Here is a 14,725-nt window from a genome sequence, read left to right on the forward strand (position 1 = left end):
GGCCTCGGGTAATCCGCCCGCCTTAGCCTCCCGAAGTGCTGGGATTAGAGGCATGAGCCACCGCACCCGGCCGGCTAAACTTGATTTAACAATACCTTTTGGGAGATAAATTTTTTGTATAATGGAACAGCTACTCTAATTACAAGCTGCTATTGTAACCTCATTTGGATCTGGGAATTTTCTCATGTGATGTATGCACACACACACACACACACACGACTAATATTGCAATATTCTTTTTTGTCTATGTTTGTGTGTCCTTGTAGAACTTTATATAGCCTAGTCTGGAAGTGTAGAGAAACTGTATCTGTTTCAGAGTGAAACTGCTCTAGGGGATGGGAAATTTTGAGTTTATTATTTCCATGAGAAAATGGAATGGGGCTTCTTTTGGGGGAAGATTTAAAATTATCTGTGGAAAAAGTGAGTTGGATTTGGTAATGTAAGATGGGAAATTTTTCATTATTATATTCAATGAGATAGATACAAATACTGGTTTCCTTAATATTTCTGAAATTGTATTATTGACTGTGATAGATGAGATTGCTGTTCAAACATATTCACTCTTCCACCTCTCCATTTCATTGGAATAGTGTAGTTACTGGTTCTATTAATGTTGGGCATGGCTCTGACTTGCTTTGGCCTCAGGGTAGGTGAGGGACAGTTCTTTGTCTCTCTACTGTGCTCAGCCATGCAGCTTGCTTTGGTCAATGGATGTTAGCAGATGTGACTCACGGAGGAATGGAAATGACCTTGCATAGCTGGGCTTGTCCTCTTGAACTGCTGCCATCTCATGCATAACACTTCTTTGAACTTCTCCTTCAGCCTGAGCCCCAGATGGAATATCAGCAGAGAAGTTTAAATCTCAGTGAGGAGCCAAGTCCAGTTGGACTCATAGCTTGAAACAGAGCTGCCCCATTGAACTCAGCCTAGGTCAGCTAGCCCCAGCTGACCTGCAGTCATGTTGTATGTTGTATATCACTAAGATTTTTTGGCTCTTTTTTACTCAGCTTTAGCTAACTGATATATCACCATATCAGGGAATTTTGGTAGGACAACATAGCTAAGCACAATCTGAGATGGGGAATAGAATAGGGTAAATTCTCTGTTCAAAGCCTATGGTAATCTGGTGCATATTTTACTTATTATCCTATCTGTGCCCTTTTTTATAACATGTCTTTGGAAGCGAAACTGTACATCCAGTGTCTATGTAACACTGAGTCTATTGTCCATGTAACATTCAGTCTACTGAACTGCTTTAAAATATTAGTTGAATGACAGTAGACTGAACGAATCTCTGTAGTTCCAGAAGGCAGGGAGAAGGATTGGGAGAGTCGACACAAAGTGTGCAGCCAGGGCTGCGTTGGTATTTTTTCTCTGATGTGCTCCACAGAAGGGCAGCTGACCCACTGTGGGTTGATAATTTCACTGGTTCACAGAAGACAGGGAATATAGGCCTTTAGGGAGATAATGTGCCTTTGTCTTTGTCTTTCTCTTATTCTCTATCAAGGGGGAAAATGCTGTTCTGGGCTGGTCGGATTCAAGGTCATGGATTGGACCATGGGATGAAGTTTTAGTGGCAGATGGCTACTTCCTTGAAATAGAGTGGAGAACAAGGGTGGCAGCATTGGTGAGAAGGGGCAGGCAGGAGGCAGTAGGGAAGTCCAGCTTTACCCCGGAGAGAAGAAGAGGTGGGGGTGTGGAGGGCAGGGCCAGCTGTTTGAGGCAGGGAAGGTGTTGGCTGCCCAGCTGACATCTCTTATCTCTTTCCTGGGGCCAGAGTAGGTTATTTTACAGCCCAGCCTCTTTATGGCCTCAGCAGAGAAGCAAAGGCAAACAAAGAACAGGTGATCCCTCAGGGCCCAAGGAGACGCCTCCTACAGCAGGTGTGCCCACTTCAGCAGCCCTGCTGGCCAGAATTCCTACTTAGAATGCTTCTCGGAAGGCCAGGCCCTTATCGGCTTCCAACTCTGAAGTCCTAGGAACCCTCCCTCACACCTCCCTTCTATGTGGCTTTGAAAAGACTTTGATGTTCTATCCCTATCCCTTAATTATTTGAACCCTCACCAGTTTGTAATGAGCCTGAACCCATCTTTGCTCCATTTTACAGATGACAAAACTGAGGCTGGAATTGTTGTTGTCAAGCTTCTTTGCCCATTGTACCATGGGATTTAATTACATATGTTTTATGGATACTTTTCTTTATAAAGTTGTAATCATTCATTCTTTTTTAATAGAGAGAGATTTAAAAAAGGAAACAAAGCAAAAAATGACCTAAAATCCTATGGGTCAGATAACTTCCGTTAATATTCTTTCCTTCTTTCCCCCAGTTCTATTTCCAGAGGTTACCACTTTCAATTTTTATTTCTGTTTTATCCTGTAAAGATGAAGAAAATTTTTGACACCTTTAAAAATATAATTTAAATCATCTTAAACTTATAGAAAAGTTATGTGAGGATAAAGAACATTAATTTTTCTGCGCCATTTGAGAGCATGATCCCGGCAATTTGCATGAACACCTTGCTACCACCTTAACTGCAGGCTCCACTGAAGTTTCATCAGCTGTCCCAAGATACACAGGTTTCATTCTCCTGTCTCTGGTCTCCTTCAATCTGGAATGGTTCTCCCTTCTTTCCTTGACTTTCATGTCCTTATGTTTCCAGATGACAGGCCAGTTATTCTGTAGTGTGTCCCTCACCTGGGTTGAGGCTGATGCTTCTTCAGGGTTGGATTCACTTCCATGCACCTTCAGCAGGAAGATCACAGAAACTGTGCTGTGTTCTCCTTGCATCCTGTCATGCGGTGAGTAATTTCACTCTAGGATTAGTGATGGTGTTCGCTGTCATCATTTGATTACAGAGGTGACTGCCAGCCTTCTCCACTGTAAGGTGACTCTTCTCTTTGTAATAAACAAGTATTTTGTGGTGAGGCACACTGAAACCATGAATATATTCCATTCCTCATCAAACTGTCACTTTACTCCATCATTTACTTATATTGAAATGGACTCAAATTTTTATTTTATTCAGTAGGTTATTATCCATCATCATTATTATTTACTTTGATGCTCACATGGTCCAAGATTTGGCCATCAGGGGCCCCTTCAAGCCAGGTTCTGGGCTTTTCCGGCCTGCACCCATCATTCTTAGAGTACTTCATTACTTTCTAGCTCCCAAGATCTTTCAGGTTTATCTTGGGCTTTCCCAGCCCTCGCCCTGGAATCAGCTATTTTCCAAAGGAGCCTTGGATTCTTTTAATGGAGAATGGCATTTAGAAGTCAATATATGAGTGCTAGGAGTGTTCATTGCTATTGGGGTATCACTGCTCCCAGACTCTCTCAGTGGACAGAGCAAGGATATATATGCACACACACTATTAGATCAATATTTATCTCTCTATATAGAAAACCATGAGCTCACTTCAATACTTTCAATTTTAATCACAACCACAGGGCTTATTCTGGGTTTCCCTCCTTCTATATTCATGACTGCCTTCTCCATGAGTGAAAAAACTGGCTCCCAGCCTTGCTCAGTTGGTCCCCCTGCATGTACCCAATCTTCCATAGCAGAACTCCGCCCCTCCACTCATTCTGCGTGGCTCTGGCATCCACACTTGGTTGTCTCCTTCTGCCATGTGGACTTTCATTTGACAGTACTTGGACTCTAACACCCTGTGCTAGGCCACCGTGCCCCTGCCTCCCTGCATGGCCACTCTTTGTCCTATTCTGGCTCTGACATGCCATGCCAGGCTCCCCCACGCCAGATGGGTGCCATCTGGTACATATCCAGTGTGCTCAGCTTAGACTGCCTGGGCTATGATGGCTACTGCCCCACCCACGCCCATGTGCTGCATGCATCTTATGAAGGCATCTGGTTTATTCTCCCTGCTCATCAGTTCAATCAGCATGTGCTACCAGTGTAGTGCACCAGCATACCATCTGTGGATCTGTGGGATGTTCAGAAGATCAAGGTCTCTGTAGACCACACTATAACAGAAAGCTGGAAAATGAACATGATCTGGGAGGAGACACTGACTTTGTACTTCTACCATTGCCAGGTGAAAGCAAACTTCTGCTGGTTCTTACTGATATAAATGGGGAGAAAACACAAGCTGAGTCAATAGCTACATACTAAGTGCTAAGAGTGGTTAAGTTGTTCTATGTTGCATTTAGAAAAGCAGCTAAAATTGGAGTTACTGCCTGATTAAATTTATGACGACATAACAGTCATTCTCCAAGATTCAGCAACTTCCTGCACAGGCTAAAGAGCTAAAGAGGTGAGCCAAGTGGGCAGAAATGTGGCAGGCATCCCTGTCCCTGCATCTTTCAAGTCTTCAATCGTGGCACCGATCCCTGTAATTCCCCTAGAAATACAGTAATGCGGGTTTACTACTTGGGTAGGGAAAGAAAATCCCAGGCTCCTGGGTCAGTTCAACCATTTCTTTGACCTCATCTCTCCTTGCTTGATTTTATACCAGTTGTGCTGAAGTGCCTTCTAATATGGTTTGGCTCTGTGTCCCCACCCAAATCTCGTCTCTAATTGTCATCTCCACATGCCGAGGGAGGTACCTGGTGGGAGGTAATTGGATTATGGGGGCAGTTTACCTCATGCTGTTCTCATGATGGTAAGTTTCCATGAGATCTGATGGTTTAAAAGTGTTTGGCAGTCCCCAGCCTCTCTCCTGCCACCATGTAAGATGTACCTTCCTTTCCCTTCTGCCATGGTTGTAAGTTTTCTGAGGCCTCCCCGGACATGTGGAACTGCGAGTCAATTAAACCTGTTTTGTTTATACATTACCCAGTCTTAGGTAGTTCTTTATAGCAGTGTGAAAATGGACTAATACACTTTCTTAATGGACTCTCTCAGAAAGGATTCAGGAAATGTAAGCTTGCAAGTTTAGAAATATCCTTATTCTACCCTTACACTTGATATTATGGCTGAGATGAGCGTTTTAGGTTCAAAATATACTTCCAGGAGTCCTAAAAATATGGCTCCATCTTTTCATAGTCTTCCACCATCCTATGTTGTTGACAAGACTAAGAATGGTCTCTGTCTCTCCTTTTCTTTGTAGGCAACCTTTCTCTTCCTGCTCCCACCCATGGAACATTTTAGAATCTTCTTTTTTTTTTTTTTTGGTGTTTTGAAATTTTGCAGTACCTGTCTAGGTGTGGAGCAGTTCCCCGGGCTTCCTTTTAATCTGTAGCTCTGGAATACTCTTGCTATTGATGATTCTATGTGTCGACTATTTTGCTCACACCCCACCCAGATGCATTCTCTACTGTGGTTCTCTGCTCTTCCCTGTGTCAGGGGAAGCTGATGGCTCCTTTGCTGGCAGGGCTCCAGCTGGGTTTGGTCAATGGGAGGGACCGACAGGAGACTGGAAGTGGAAGGAGAGAGAGGTTGGTATAATTCTTTTCTACTTCCCCTTGCTTCGATGCTGTCTGGAGGTGGTGGCATGCCTCCACACTACAGAAGCTCCCACTGGGGGCCCTTCCTCTGCAGTCCTCTGGCTGTGGTAACGTGGTTTTCTCCTTTTATTCTTTTAGCTGTAGGGTGGTAATTGCTTCTGTCTTCTGCCAGTCTCTGGGCGCCTCACCATTTCTTGTTTTTTTCCTTTAACCCTTCCCATACCTCTGTAAGTTACCTTTTTATTAAAGTCCCTTTGTTTGACAATCTGGGGGTGAAGTATGTGTCCTGTGCAGACTATGACTGATATGCTGCCTTTCATTGTCTTGATTTTTCCTTCCTGGAAATTTTAGTAATTGGATGATGGGTCATTAGTGTTAATCATCCATGTCTCTTATTTTAGCTCTGAAGTTTTCCATCTTTTTGTGTTTTTGCTCTATGTTACGGGATATTTCCTTAGCTGGTTCTCCCATCGCTTCTAATCATGTGTTTTCACATTTCAGTAGTCATGCTTAGTTTTCAAGGATTCTTTCTTGCTGTCTTGGTCTCTCTTATTTCATGGCAATCTGCTCTTGTTATATGGATTCAGTAATTTCTCTAATTTAGGCATTAAAGGAAGTTTTTGATCTCTTAAAGTTATTTTCTATTCCCTAAGTTATTTCAGCTTCTTTTGGGGTCAGTTATTTTGTTTATTCATCTTGACCTATCTCCTTTGTGCTGTTGATTTTCTAAATGTGTGAGGATCTTTGGTTCTCTGTTATAAGTACCAGAAAATAAACTGGTTTCCCCGGATAGCTGATGTGGCTTCCCTCTGCTATAGCCTTCCATGAAAAAAGTAGGACAGCTTCCGGGAGCTATATGTGAGTGGACCATGCTTGGCAGCTGCCCTTCAGAATGCACAGGTTGGGGGCAGGGATGGCCAAGGACATTTCTCAGGGAGCTGTGTATATGGGATGGGTCTCTGAGAATGGAGAGCTTGATGAGTTCAGGCCGTGGAAGCAACATCTACACAAGCCTGGATCTGAGAAACTCAACCATACTCCCTGAAAATGAAGAGTTTACATGCAGAATGAGTCTGGGGGAGGCAGCACTAGAAGGGCTGAAAGAGGAATAGAGTCAGGTTGATTTCAGAGGGACCCATCCTACAGGGACCACTGCCATGGCTCCATGGGGACATTTCCAAGGGGAGCCACAGGAGGTTTCACTGGAGAGTTGTGTATGTCTGTCCAGTGTCTAGGAGGTGCTCACCATGGCTGAGCTTCCAGGGCCTCTTAGGACTGTCCAGGTGAGATGTATGGGTCGTGATGTGGGTTTGGAGAGGTTTCCAGCTAGAATTGGGCAGAGGCTCAGGGAGGTGGGCAGGCATGCAGGACACAGGAATGCTAATAGCCACAGCTCTGCAGGGTGTTTCCCGCCCATAAATGTGTGGAGAGCCATTCTCATCTCAACTCATTTCTTGCCACAACAGCTTCCGAGGCAAACTTCGTTATTAGCTCCGCTTTGCAGATGAGAATCTGGGGCAATGCGAGACGGCTTCTGTGCCCGGCTTGTGACCAGTCGCCACACTGACTCTCAATGTGGTGTAAGCAACTGTGAATGGGCCTGATTCCAAATCCCAGCAAATGTACAGTAAGGAGGGTGGCTGGGGTCTATCCATCCCCTGACTAACTGATCTTCAGCTTCCTCTTAGGACCAGGGGGAATAGTGAGCATGCAGTGGACTGAGGTTCAGAGAGGTCATGTGGAGCGCTGCACACACCTGAGGGAGTCGTGCGCCTGTTTGACTTCCGGGTGATTCATGAGGAACATTCCTGATGGGGTGGGAAGGGAACCTGTCACTAAGCTATTTAGGAGAATCAGTCTCCAGCAGGTCACACCAGCCAGCCACTTTTATGGCAGAAGGAAAATCCTACCCAGCCCCTTCCCCAGAGATGGCAGAATGCAGCCTGGCTGACTGGCAGAGCCTCTCAGGCTGTGCTCCGGACCCTGGACTCTAGCAAGGGGGAAGAACAGCAGCTCCCAGTTCTTTCTGATAGACTGCTTTCTTGAGGAGCTTCAAGTGCTCTGGCTATGATTGGTGCAGGGCTCTGCTGCCTCCAGGGGGTGCTGTCTCCTTTCCCTAGCAGAGGCAAAGGGTCTGGCAGCCAGCTCTGGGAGTATTGGTTTAACCTGAAATGTCTGCTAGGAAGAGCTACCTACCCCTCTCCTGGGCATTACGGTCCTGAAGGAAGAGTTTGGACTTTGGATTGAAAGTCCAGCCCTACCATCTACAAGTTGGCTGGCTGAGACAAGACACTCTACTTCTTCGAGGCTCAGTTTTCTCGCCTGTGTGATGGGATGATCACACCACACCAGTTAGGCATGAGGATGGACTAAGGGCAGGTTCACATGCTCCTGCCTGGCATGGGAGCTGTTGGCTGCTTTTACCACCATTTCAGCTCTTTTGCTGTTCTCTGACCCACAAGAGCTAGGGCTCAGGCTGCACGCCTTGGGCAGTAGTTCTCAAATGTGTCTATGTGGAAGCTTGCCTCCAAGGGCTTACCAGCAAATCCAGACCCCACACAGCTGCCCTGCAAGAAGGAGGTGACAGTGGCTGAGTTCTTGCGTGCACAGAGGACAGGTGTCCATAGAGCTCCCAGCTGGAGTTGAGCAGTTTCTGGTCAAGCAATGTTCTCTGATTTTACACGTCTGGAAGCTACCATTACAATGAGGTCTCCTTAAATGTCCTCCTTCCCTCCCTCCCTCCATCCCTCCCTCCCTTTCTTCCTTCCTTCCTTTCTTTCTTTGTCAGATGCTGTGTGTGGGCTTGTGCTGGGATCTGGAGGCAGAGACAAGAGCTGTGACCTAGACATAGGGGAGTGGGGAGACAAAGGTGCTCAGGCAGACAACCAACTAGCTGCTACATCTGCCTCTGCAGCAGAGCATGGGAGGGTGGCAGGAATTTGTCATGGCAGTGGGGACATTGGAGCTGGGGTGCAATGGAGGAGCAGCAGCTTTCCAGGTAGTCAGGACAGGAAGGAGCATGGTCCGGAAAGAAGAGATGACAGGTGCCAGTCTACAGCGACAGTGAGCAGAGGCCTGGGTGCTTGGCAGATGGGTTCGCATCCTGGATCTGGCTGTTTCTTAGCTGAGTGACTTCGGGCAAGTTGCTCAACCACTGAGTGTCACTTTGCTTCATCAGAACGATGGGAATAAAAATGCCCACCTCTCAGAGCTGTTGTGATGATTAACTAAGGTAGTGTCTGCAGAGTCTATGCACTACAAACGGCAGCTGCCATTCTAGAGGGACCACTGCCATGACTTCATGGGGACATTTCCATGGGGAGCCACAGGAGGTTCACTGGACAGGTGTGTATGTCCAGTGTTTAGGAGGTGCTCTTGAAGCAGATCTGTTACTCTCAGGAGGTCCTCTAAGCACACATGTGACTTTGCCGTGTGGGGGTGGGGACAGGGAATTATAAGCTAGTGTATTCAAAACAGGAGCAGGCCTTGTAAGCAAAGCTGTTCCATTACAGCCAAGTTGTGTGCATCTCAGCTCCAGAGGAGAAAGTGACCATTCTCATTGAATTCTCATCGCCACAACCTTGGGACTGCCTGAGATAAGACACTCCACTTCCAGGGCCTACCCTGAGTTTTCACTCACACCCTGGATGCCCATCTCCTTCCCTCACCCTGGCTGACATTCTCAGCCACACTGCCCTCCCCTGGTCTCCAGGGGCTGAATGCTCCCAGCCTCAGGGCTTTTGCAGTGGCTGTGCCATCCATCTGGCCTATCGAACCCATTCGCTCACAGCATCTCACTCTCTGTAATAATTTATTTCCTTCTTTCCTTGTACTCTGTCTGTCTTCTCCCCCAGGGCTGAGAGCTCCAGAAGGAACCAAGGACAGGGAGCCTGTCTTGTCCAGCTCTGGTGCCCAGCAGGAGAGCCAGGCTCATAGGAGGTCTGCAAGTAATGTTTCTGAACGAACTTATGAAAGGCAGGTCTTTTTATACCCATTTCATGGATGAGGAAACTGAGGCAGAGAGAGAGAGAGACAGGCAGATGCACACACCCCTAGACAGAGAGAGAGACACTCCTAGAGAAAGAGAAAGAAAGGGAGGTAGGGGGGAGCGGGGGAGAGAGAGAAAGAAAGAGAGAAAGACAGCGCAGCTCCAGTCTGCCTGTATCCAGGGTTGAGGTGGGCGTGACAGACACACGCTGGCAGGGCTGCAGCTCCGGGGAGGCCTTGGGGGCTCAAGATGCGGCTCCCCAGGGCGAGTGCTGGGGTCCCGGGGCCGGCAGGCGGCTGGAGCGCTCTCGTGGGCGGGCGCAAGGGGCAGGCTGGGCGGGCGCAGGCGGGAGCGTAGCAGCCGCTCCGCACGCAGGCAGCATCGGAGCAGCGGGAGCAGGTGAAGCAGGCGCGGCTCTGCCCCGCGCCTGGTGCCTCCTGGGCACAGGAGTGCGGTCGGGGGCGGGGCCAAGTGGGCCCCCGTACGAACCCTCCGGGAAACCGGGCGCCCTGCCTGCCCTTGGCCCGGGGCGCAGAGCGTCACACTGGATCTGGGGAGCATCCTGCCCCCACTGTGGACCTCAGTCTCCTCACCTGAGACATGGGCGGCCCCATCCGCACCCTGTAAGCTGCGAGCCAAGGAGGTAAGGGGTGCATCTGAGGCCTCGGGGCGCTATGGGCATTAGGATATAGCAGCTTTTGCTGAGATTGCAGGAGACAAAGCAAAGGGCCTTCCCTATTCTAACCCCACTGGGAGATTAGCATTGTGTGTATGATTCATTAATTTTCCTCTGATTGACTGGGAAGGCAGGCTGCAAGGGGTCCCTGTTGGGGCTTGCAGCTGGTTCTAGTTTTTGCAACTGGAGAACTGCCTGGGGACAAAATGCAGAGACACCATTTTACTGACCTTGTGTAATAATCTACCCTCCCCCTCCTACACTCGCCACCCCCTTGTGTGTGCCTGAGGGACTTGAGGTCCCTTGGTCCTCACTGGTCAGTGTACCCCAAGCCCAGCAGCCCCAGGTAGGTGCCCAACACCACCTTTTCAGTGCTCCTCCTCTTCCTGTCTTGGCCCTCTCCGCCAATCCACTTTCTATATCCAAGTGATCTTACTGGAATGGACCTGGCCTTGCTGGTCTGGCCCACCACTCGAGCTTCATCATCTGCCACCCTGGAACCTGTTATTCTGCTTACTTTTCCCAGCAGGCTTGGCTCCTTCCTGCCTCTGTGCCTTTGCACATTCTGTTCCTTGCACTTCGAGTTCCCTCTTCTCCCTGTCCCTTTGGCTGGTTGACTCCTCTTCAGCCTTTGAGCCCTGTACCATTGCCACCTCTTCTCTCGTCTCCCTGCTCCCTGCTCCTCTGATCTCTCAACTCACAGGCCTCTCTTTCATATTGGTGTTGGCAATGGCAATGAGTTCTGTCTGCATTCGTGCTGGTCAGCCCCTCTGTTCTGGGAGGGCCATGACTGTATAAGTCATCTTTGCAGCCCTTGTTTCTAGCCCAGGGCTTGACACACACTTATTGAGTGGGTGAATGAAGCAGTGAGCATTTTCTGGAGCCCTCCCAGCCCAGTCCTTCCACTCTGATCCTGCTTTAGGCGGTTGGTTTGGGATGAATGGTGTTTCTCCAAACTACTGGCCAAGCCCTGCTGATGGTCACCCAGAGCCCTGGGTTCTGGCCCATTTGCTGCTTCTGAGTGCAGTGTCTCTGCCACAGGTTCATGCAGCTGGGACTGCTCTTTATCTTATATTGGGCCCTGTGTTTGGCTCTGGAATAGTTTATTTTGTCATGTTCAGCCCCAAATGGCCCTTTTTGCCAGAAGACCATAGTGCCGGAGAAATCTTCCTGCCTTCGAGATCTGGTTCCTAAATAACCAGACTGTAAACTATCAGGTGAATTCACAGCTTGATCTTTTAAATGAGCAAATGAGACTCTTTTTTTTTTTTTTTTTTGAGTCTCTCTCTGTTGCCCAGGCTGGAGTGCAGTGGTGCACTCCCTGCTGACTGCAACCTCTGCCTCCCAGGTTCAAGTGATTCTCCTGCTTCAGCCTCCCATATAGCTGGGACTACAGGCATGCACCACCACATTTGGCTAATTTTTGTATTTTCAGTGGAGACGGGGTTTCACTATGTTGGCCAGGCAGGTGTTAAAGTCCTGACCTCAGAGACTCATCTTTATAAGTAGATCAGATGCACAGTGAGTGACATTCATGACAGCCGACAAATAGAGTTTACTGAGCTCTGGTTGATTTTGGCCTTGTACTCTGCAAAAACTGCCTTAACATAGCAATTGATCATGAAAAGAAAATGTATGTTCAAAAATACATATGGCCATTATATGAGACTTAAAGAATATCTCAAATATGGTTTTCTGCTATAGTGTTTTACAAGATGGGGTCCAAGGGCCATGTGCATCAGAATCACATAGTCTACTTGTTAAATACAGATTCCTGGCCCCCATCCTGGACTCACTTAACTACATTTCCTGGTGGAAGGGCCCTGGGATCTGCACTTTCAACCTGCTTCTAGAATGATTCTGATGTTTACTGAAGGTTGAGAACTGCAACCCTGTGGGATTAATAATAACTAGAGAATCTGAGAGGTGAGTCACAATGATGTATGTAGTGGTATGGTGCTTCCCATGCAAAACATCCATCATTGGCACTACCACGGGAGAACTCTGGAGTCTAAATTCCAGCTCAGTCTTGGCAGGGCGTCAGTTGTGCTGAGGAGGTCCTCGGGGAAGGGACAGCCTGTACCAGGGCATAGAGATGTGGAACAGTCTGGTGTGCTTGTGAGCTGCACACTGCATCAAGTGACTTGAACATAGTCGTGGAGTGGGTTCTGGGGAGGGCGCTGGGCACCTGTGACTTTGGCCAGGTATGTGTGTGCACGTGGTGGGTGGTAGGAAGAAGCTGGTGTGCTGATGAGCCAGGCTTTGCATACTGGGCAGTCTTCAACTTTGCCAGGTATCACCTAAAAAACAAGGCTAGCAGGGCAGGGAGGGGCTGAGACCAGGAGGGTGCACTGAGTGTGGATCCCTGAGGCTTTAGCTCTAACTTTGAAGGGAATGGGGTGCCGTGGAAGGACACAAGCAATCCTGTGCAGAGTGGCATTTATTGCTATCTCCATTCAGATAAAATGTGACAAGGGGCATTCTACGCACGCTCCCCGAACAATTCCGTCACTAAACTCTGCATGCAGCACTCCAACTTCTTTATCATCAGAACAGCCGCATCCTGGGGCTGGAGGGAATTAGTAGAACAAGTTCTGGCATTAGATGACCTGAGTTTGTAACTGGGCTCTGTTACTAATTAGCAGTGTGACTATGGGCAAGTTGCTTTCCATCTCAGGGTCTTAGATTCCTCATCTATGAAATGGATTGATAATATCTACCTCTAGGAATAAACTAGCTAAGAGACGAAAGTGCTGAGCACAGTACCCAGCATTCAACAAGTGCGTCTAACAAGGTAGCAATCATTGGATGCCAATGTCTCCCCATGAGCCATAGGTAATAGCCCCTCCAGATACCAGCCTTGGGTTGGAAGCAGCTGAGAGCCTTTCTACCCGGCCCTGCTCCTCCCTGGATTCTACCCTGGGCATGTTCCCTGAGTATTGTTTTTCTGTTTGCCTTGTAGGCATCATCCCTCAAGTGTATCACTTAGTTCAAGAGTCCTGGAATCTTTTCACATCCACCATGAACACCTCTCACCTCCTGGCCTTGCTGCTCCCAAAACCTCCACAAGGTGAAAACAGAAGCAAACCCCTGGGCATCCCATACAACTTCTCTGACCATTGCCAGGATTCCGTGGACATGATGGTCTTCATCGTCACTTCCTACAGCATTGAGACTGTTGTGGGGGTCCTGGGTAACCTCTGCCTGATGTGTGTGACTGTGAGGCAGAAGGAGAAAGCCAATGTGACCAACCTGCTTATCGCCAACCTGGCCTTCTCTGACTTCCTCATGTGCCTCCTGTGCCAGCCGCTGACTGCCGTCTACACCATCATGGACTACTGGATCTTTGGAGAGACCCTCTGCAAGATGTCGGCCTTCATCCAGTGCATGTCGGTGACAGTCTCCATCCTCTCGCTTGTCCTCGTGGCCCTGGAGAGGCATCAGCTCATCATCAACCCAACAGGCTGGAAGCCCAGCATCTCACAGGCCTACCTGGGGATTGTGCTCATCTGGGTCATTGCCTGTGTCCTCTCCCTGCCCTTTCTGGCCAACAGCATCCTGGAGAATGTCTTCCACAAGAACCACTCCAAGGCTCTGGAGTTCCTGGCAGATAAGGTGGTCTGTACCGAATCCTGGCCACTGGCTCACCACCGCACCATCTACACCACCTTCCTGCTCCTCTTCCAGTACTGCCTCCCACTGGGCTTCATCCTGGTCTGTTATGCACGCATCTACCGGCGCCTGCAGAGGCAGGGGCGTGTGTTTCACAAGGGCACCTACAGCTTGCGAGCTGGGCACATGAAGCAGGTCAATGTGGTGCTGGTGGTGATGGTGGTGGCCTTTGCCGTGCTCTGGCTGCCTCTGCATGTGTTCAACAGCCTGGAAGACTGGCACCATGAGGCCATCCCCATCTGCCATGGGAACCTCATCTTCTTGGTGTGCCACTTGCTTGCCATGGCCTCCACCTGCGTCAACCCATTCATCTACGGCTTTCTCAACACCAACTTCAAGAAGGAGATCAAGGCCCTGGTGCTGACTTGCCAGCAGAGCGCCCCCCTGGAGGAGTCGGAGCATCTGCCCCTGTCCACAGTACATATGGAAGTCTCCAAAGGGTCCCTGAGGCTAAGTGGCAGGTCCAATCCCATTTAACGAGGTCTAGGGCTTCTCCCTGCCATGTCCCTTGTCAGGCTCTTTCACTTAGCTAAGTGGGCACACTGCAAGCTGGGGTGGCACCCCAGCATTCCTGGCTTTCTGGGGTCCAGATAGGCTGGCAAGAGCTGTTTTTGCATCCATTTGCATCGTGAAGACTGGCATTTTGATATGTTAGCTGTTTGTTCCTGGGAGAATTCTGAGCACAGATTCCAGAGGTCACAGTAAGCCTTGCAGCTTGAGCTGAAAGATGCCAGAGCCGGAGATGTCTGCTGGCAGCAGGCAGGGTTCATTCTGGTGACACAGCAACAGATGCCTGGCCTGGGAACCCAGGGATTTCACCTCCACCAGTGAGACCATGGGGCCACTGTGGGGTGAGGGAAGGAGCACTTGGAGTCAGAGCTCTAGACCTTGGTCAACTCCTCACCTCTGTGAGATATGGTGTGTGGAGGCGCTTCAGAAGTAAAGAATTCTGTGGATGCAAAGCAGTGGGATTACTGTTAAATCA

The 14,725-nt window shown here is 48.8% G+C and overlaps 1 protein-coding gene across 3 annotated transcripts; it reads left to right on the plus strand.

Annotated features, from left to right (window-relative positions):
• Positions 1 to 8,192: 8,192 nt before the first annotated feature.
• LOC129006539 (neuropeptide Y receptor type 4-2) lies at positions 8,193 to 14,626 on the plus strand. Of its 3 annotated transcripts, XM_054436264.1 has the most exons (3): positions 9,756 to 10,035; positions 11,839 to 11,994; positions 13,031 to 14,626. In XM_054436264.1, exon 3 carries the CDS (start codon positions 13,090 to 13,092, stop codon positions 14,215 to 14,217), a length of 1,128 nt encoding a protein of 375 aa, XP_054292239.1. In that variant the 5' UTR covers positions 9,756 to 10,035; positions 11,839 to 11,994; positions 13,031 to 13,089; the 3' UTR covers positions 14,218 to 14,626. The 3 variants fall into 3 exon arrangements, with proteins under 3 accessions (XP_054292240.1, XP_054292239.1, XP_054292241.1); XM_054436265.1 differs by lacking the exons at positions 9,756 to 10,035; positions 11,839 to 11,994 and adding an exon at positions 8,193 to 8,467 and having other exon boundaries at positions 13,031 to 14,479; XM_054436266.1 differs by lacking the exon at positions 11,839 to 11,994.
• The last annotated feature ends 99 nt before the right edge of the window (positions 14,627 to 14,725 follow it).

This window comes from Pongo pygmaeus, chromosome 8, assembly GCF_028885625.2.
Source record: "Pongo pygmaeus isolate AG05252 chromosome 8, NHGRI_mPonPyg2-v2.0_pri, whole genome shotgun sequence".
Lineage (NCBI taxonomy): Eukaryota > Metazoa > Chordata > Mammalia > Primates > Hominidae > Pongo > Pongo pygmaeus.

Coding starts and splice junctions, on each gene's coding strand:
- LOC129006539 (XM_054436265.1), top strand. CDS start 13,090: ATGAACACCTCTCACCTCCTGGCCTTGCTGCTCCCAAAACCTCCACAA.